The 5,567-nt window shown below is 37.1% G+C and overlaps 1 protein-coding gene across 1 annotated transcript; it reads right to left on the bottom strand.

Annotated features, from left to right (window-relative positions):
• Positions 1-2,587: 2,587 nt before the first annotated feature.
• On the bottom strand, positions 2,588-4,213 carry LOC104220333 (zinc finger BED domain-containing protein DAYSLEEPER-like). The gene is made up of 3 exons (XM_070149894.1): positions 4,106-4,213; positions 2,732-3,206; positions 2,588-2,658 (listed from the first exon to the last, which is right to left on the bottom strand). Exons 1-3 carry the CDS (start codon positions 4,211-4,213, stop codon positions 2,588-2,590), a joined length of 654 nt encoding a protein of 217 aa, XP_070005995.1.
• Positions 4,214-5,567: the final 1,354 nt, after the last annotated feature.

The following is a 5,567-nucleotide window of genomic DNA, read 5'->3' as shown; positions in this document are numbered from 1 at the left end:
CAAAATGATTTCCGTGTATGTCCACTAGCAAAGCAGTCTAGATTACAATTTCCAATCAGTAGTGTAGACACTAAAATTTTAACAGATCAAGATGAGTCCTATTTTTAAGATAACTCTTGGAATATTAAGAGTCTATTAGGGTTACTTGGTGGTTACTTCACCCAAACCCTAATTTATGCGTATAAAAAGGCTACATGTATCCTTCAAAGACGGTCTCAAAATTCCCATAAACTCTTGGGATATTCACAAAGAGATCAAAATATGGCCGAATACTTCTTGAGAATCAAATAATTCAAGAAGCTGGAGATCAAATATATATCCAGGAGGTCTGCCCATCCTACATTCGAGAAATACGTTGCTTCAACCCTCGAATCACGGAGATAATTAAGAGATAAGAATCAAGGGAGAAACAGAATTGTACTCGCAATTGATTACTAAAAATATTTTTCTCGTATTTTGTGATTGCAGTTTATTTTTCATATGTTAAAAATTAGTTGCAAACAAGTAGTTCTAGAGCTGTTTTGCCATTGAATCTTGTATATCTAGACCTTTGGGGACCCTATAAAGTGCCTACTTTCGACAGAAAGCATTACTGCTTAACTTTTGTGGATGACAATACTAGATACACATGAATTTATCTTTTGCAATTAAAGTCAGAAGTTATAGTTATTCTAAAGCAGTTTTTGGCCATTGTTAAAAATCAGTTTGGGACTAAGATTAAGGTGATAAGATCCGACAATGGAACATAGTTCTTTAACTCTCAATGTAATACATTGTTATATAATTTTGGGATAATACATCAGAGTAGTTGCCTATATAGTCCACAACAGAATGAAGTTGTGGAAAAGAAGCATATGCATATCCTAGATATGGCAAAGGCCTTGAAGTTTTAGGCAAGTGTCCTATAAGGTACTAGGGTATATGTGTGCAAACAATAATCTATTTGATAAATAGACTACCTTCTAGAGTTTTGAATGGTAAGTTTCCCTATGAGATGTTATATCATAAGAAACCAACTCTTGGACACATCGAAGTTCTAGACTATTTGTGTTATTCTACAAGGTTGGTCAAGGGAGACAAGTTTGCACAAAAGGCTAATGCAACAGTACTTCTTGGTTTTTCACAAACCAAAAAGGGCTATATATTACTGGATTTGTCTTCTAATCTATTTTTTGTAAGCAGGAATGGTGGTGTTCAAAGAGACAATCTTCCCTTCCAAACAAAAGTCTCCTCCAAAGATGTGCCTTCCAAGTGTTGTGCCAAGGCATCTATGTGCTGATAATCCCTTGACACCAATAGAGACAACACACACATCATATATGCAGTAGGTTCGAGTACCTACACTTGCCGAGACAAAAGAACATCCCTTCATTGAAGTCGAGCATGAACAAGATGATATAAGTGAGGAATTGGGGCACAAGCAAGGTGTTGAAAATGTAGAGTTGGAGAAAGATTTGGATCAAATTCCTGCAGCAGAGACTAGCATTCTTGTTGTTGATGAAAGAAGAAAGACAACTAGAGAATCCAAACAGCCTATTTGGATGAAAGATTATGTTACACATCCTCCAAAGGTACATTGCCTTTACCTCATATCAGACAATCTATCTTATGCAAAAACCTCAGTGAAATATCAGTGCTATCTTGCTAAGTTCTCGTCACTTGTAGATAGGGATGGCAAACGGTGCGGGGCAAACCCGCGAAGACTCCAACCCGCCCCGCAAAATAAAATTTGTTATTTTTAATCGCCCAACTCGCCCCGCGCACCCCCCCCCCCGCATATTATTTTAATTTGGGAAAATTATCAAAAGATACCACATTCCAATGTAATATATTCTTCTTTTTAGATAAATTTTATGCAATTTTTCTTCTTTTGTTGATGTTAACTCCACTTACTACATGTAGTTATCTTTTCCTCCTATCTTTTTAATATTAATGCAAGAACGTAGACTCTGTACTACTTGAAGTGTATGTCACTTTCATTATAAATATTGATTAATCAAATATCAATTGACCACTGCTCTGAGATGTCTAGGCATTTTCCTTTGGCAGCAAATAATATTACTACCACGTTCATAAATTTTATTGTAGCGTTAATGGAGGTTGAGTTACGTAGCAAATTTCAGCCAACTACGATATCTACATGCAAATATCAAGACTTATACGTTAAATGTCTACTTCCCGTTACAAATAAGAAAAGGAGTATGACTACTTCCAGATACGAATATATAACTATATAAGTCAAAGAGTTAAATCACATTAGGATGAGTAGCTGCAAAAGTCATCGTTTGTGGAAAAATGCTGGTGGTCCATTCAGGCTTCGTGCACCATCTATTGATTGGAAAATCACAGGGCGACATCAAAAGCGCCGTAGCATGGTAAAATGATTACAAGAGCAGAGTATTAAGATATGAGATATCTATTAGTCTATTACAAATTGTGAGAACTCCAAAATAGTTGAACCAAAGTTAGGATCATGAATCATAATCTTAGACTACTTAGTATAGACAACTGCTTTTTGAACACCAAGGGAAACCAGCTTCAATCTTCCATTTTTCCTTATTTTTATCAGAAATCTCCTACCTCCTTCTTATACTATTATATCTTCTTCTTCATCAAGCATCGTCGGACATGAAACTCTATCAATGCTTGAACTCGAACCTAAAAAAAGTATAATAGTATAAGAAAGTGAATACTACTATTAACATAGTAAGTCATTAAAAAAGTTACTTACCATTTATCTCGTTCCATAACCAAGTGCGAGCACACATCAAAGCCTCCAAAGTAGTAGGATGAAGTCTACTACGATGCAGGATAATCAATCTCCCACTAGTGCTAAAGGCCGATTCTGAAGCAACGGTAGAGTCAGGAATGGCTAAAAGGTCACGAGCTATCTTTTGCAAAGTAGGAAATTTTAATCCGTTTGTCTTCCTCCAGCTTAAACTGTCAAGTGATGCCGTACGAGGTAGCACACCTTCTTCTAAATATAACTCCAAATCCGATCTTGGGTCCACATTCGCGCTACTCGAAGCGACAAACCTATCAAAACTAGACGGTCGATCACCCTCAACAACACTAGCAACTTCATTAGAACTAGATGCTTGAAATGACTCATGTGAAGCAACCACTCTACTCGTATACTCTTGAAAGAGATCAAAATAATGGTTTTGAACTTCTTGAATTTTATGTAAAGCTTCTTCACCATAAATCTGTTGCGGAAGCCAAATGTATATAGTGTGAATAAGTCACAACTACTATACCAAAAATTATGACAGCCACCAAATAATAAATAAGACAATAAAGCAACAATAAAAGGAACACCAGAATTTACGAGGTTCGGCTAATTTTGCCTACTCCTCGGACACAACCAATATTTTATTCCACTCCAAAAATACAAGTGAAATAATACTAAAGAGAGAAGATACAAATGTCTTAAACAGATGAGAAGACAAATGAGAGGTGTGTATAAATCCTAAACATTAGGCCTTCTTTTATAGGGGAAAAATCCCCCCCAAACTTAACTCCCAACCAATGTGGGACTTTGGCATTTTGCCAAACTTCAACAAATCTCCACCTTGGCAAAATTCCACATTTTCAATTCTCTCTCAATAACAAATTTTGGTTGTGTCTTCATCTTCAATCTTCAGTGTTCAACAATGTTGATCAAATCCAAACAATGTTGAAACTTGATCGCAGTCACCACCTTAGTTAGCATATCAGCAGGATTCTCCGTAGTATGAATTTTCTTCACTGTGACTCCTCCTTCTTCTATGATTTCTCGTACGAAATGATACCGAACATCAATATGCTTCGTCCTTGCATGATAAACTTGGTTCTTCGCTAATTGAATAGCACTTTGACTATCACAAAAAATTGTGATACCTTTTTGTTCAACACCAAGCTCCTTTAGCAATCCTTGAAGCCAAATTGCCTCCTTCACAGCCTCTGTAATAGCCATGTACTCTGCCTCTGTTGTAGACAAAGCAACTGTTGACTGCAAAGTAGACTTCCAACTAACTGGTGCCTTTGCAAAAGTAAACACATAACCAGTAGTTGAAATTCGTTTGTCCAGATCACCCGCAAAATCTGAGTTACAATATCCAACTACAGACTGATTGTCTTCCTGCTCAAAAACTAACCCAACATCTACAGTATTGTGAATATATCGTAGAATCCACTTCACAGCTTGCCAATGCTCCTTTCTTGGATTATGCATATATCTGCTAATAACTCCAACAGCTTGTGAAATGTCAGGTCTCGTACAGACCATTGCATACATCAAGCTACCAACAACATTTGCGTATGGTACCTTTGACATATACTCTCGTTCAGCTTCATCCATTGGCGACATAGTAGTACTTAGCTTAAAATGGGAAGCAAGTGGAGTACTAACTGGCTTAGTCTTGTCATCTATGCCAAAACGTTGAAGTACTCTCTTCAAATATTCCTTTTGAGATAAACAGAGTTTCTTTGAACGTCTATCTCTAATTATCTCCATGCCAAGAATTTTCTTTGCCTCACCCAAATCCTTCATCTCGAACTCCTTCTTCAGTTGAATCTTCAACTTATCAATTTCTTCCGAATTCTTGGAAGCTATCAACATATCATCAACATATAGGAGAAGATATACAAAGGAACCATCTTTAAGCTTGTGCAAATACACACAATGATCGTATTTGCTTCTCTTGTACCCTTGCCGCAACATAAACTCGTCAAATCGCTTGTACCATTGTCTAGAAGATTGTTTCAATCCGTACAACGATTTTTCAAGTTTGCACACCATATTTTCTTTTCCAGCAACTTTGAATCCTTCTGGCTGAGTCATGTAGATTTCCTCCTCCAAGTTTCCATGTAAAAACGCAGTTTTTACATCCATCTGAACTAGTTCCAAATCCAATTGTGCTACCAAAGCCAACATAATTCTAATGGAGGAATGTTTTACAACTGGAGAAAATACTTCATTGTAATCAATTCCCTCCTTTTGAGCATATCCTTTGGCCACCAATCTTGCTTTGTAGCGAACATCTACTTGGTTAGGAAATCCTTCCTTCTTTGCAAATACCCATTTGCACCCAATTGCTTTCTTTCCCTTCGGGAGATTGGCCAATCTCCATGTATGATTCTGATGAAGGGACTGTATTTCATCATTCATGGCAATCCTCCACTTATCTTCTTCTGAACTTTGGACAGCGTCTTTATAAGTAGTAGGAACATCATCAGCTACAATTGAGGTTGCACAAGCAACCGTCTCTATGAGACGAACAGGTTTCGTTATTGTTCTTTTTGGCCTGCTGGTTGCTATTGATTCAAGTTGTTGTTGAGGTTCCTGAGTTGGAATCTCCTCTACTGGCTCTCCTTCCAGAGGGTAATCTTCATTTGTTTCCTCCTCTGCTTCTTGTGTAGGAAAAATAAATTTTCCCTCAAACTCCACCTGCTTAGAAGCACCTTCATTTTGTTTGGTATCTTCTGTTACCTTATTTACCATAGCAGATTCATCAAAGGTAACATCCCTGCTGAATATTACTTTCTTTGTCATAGGACACCATAAGCGATATCCTTTGACTCCAGAA

Source organism: Nicotiana sylvestris, chromosome 6, assembly GCF_000393655.2.
Source record: "Nicotiana sylvestris chromosome 6, ASM39365v2, whole genome shotgun sequence".
In the NCBI taxonomy this organism is placed as follows: domain Eukaryota; kingdom Viridiplantae; phylum Streptophyta; class Magnoliopsida; order Solanales; family Solanaceae; genus Nicotiana; species Nicotiana sylvestris.
The sequence above is the reverse complement of the archived record's forward strand: the minus strand, read 5'-3'. Positions and strand labels throughout refer to the sequence as shown.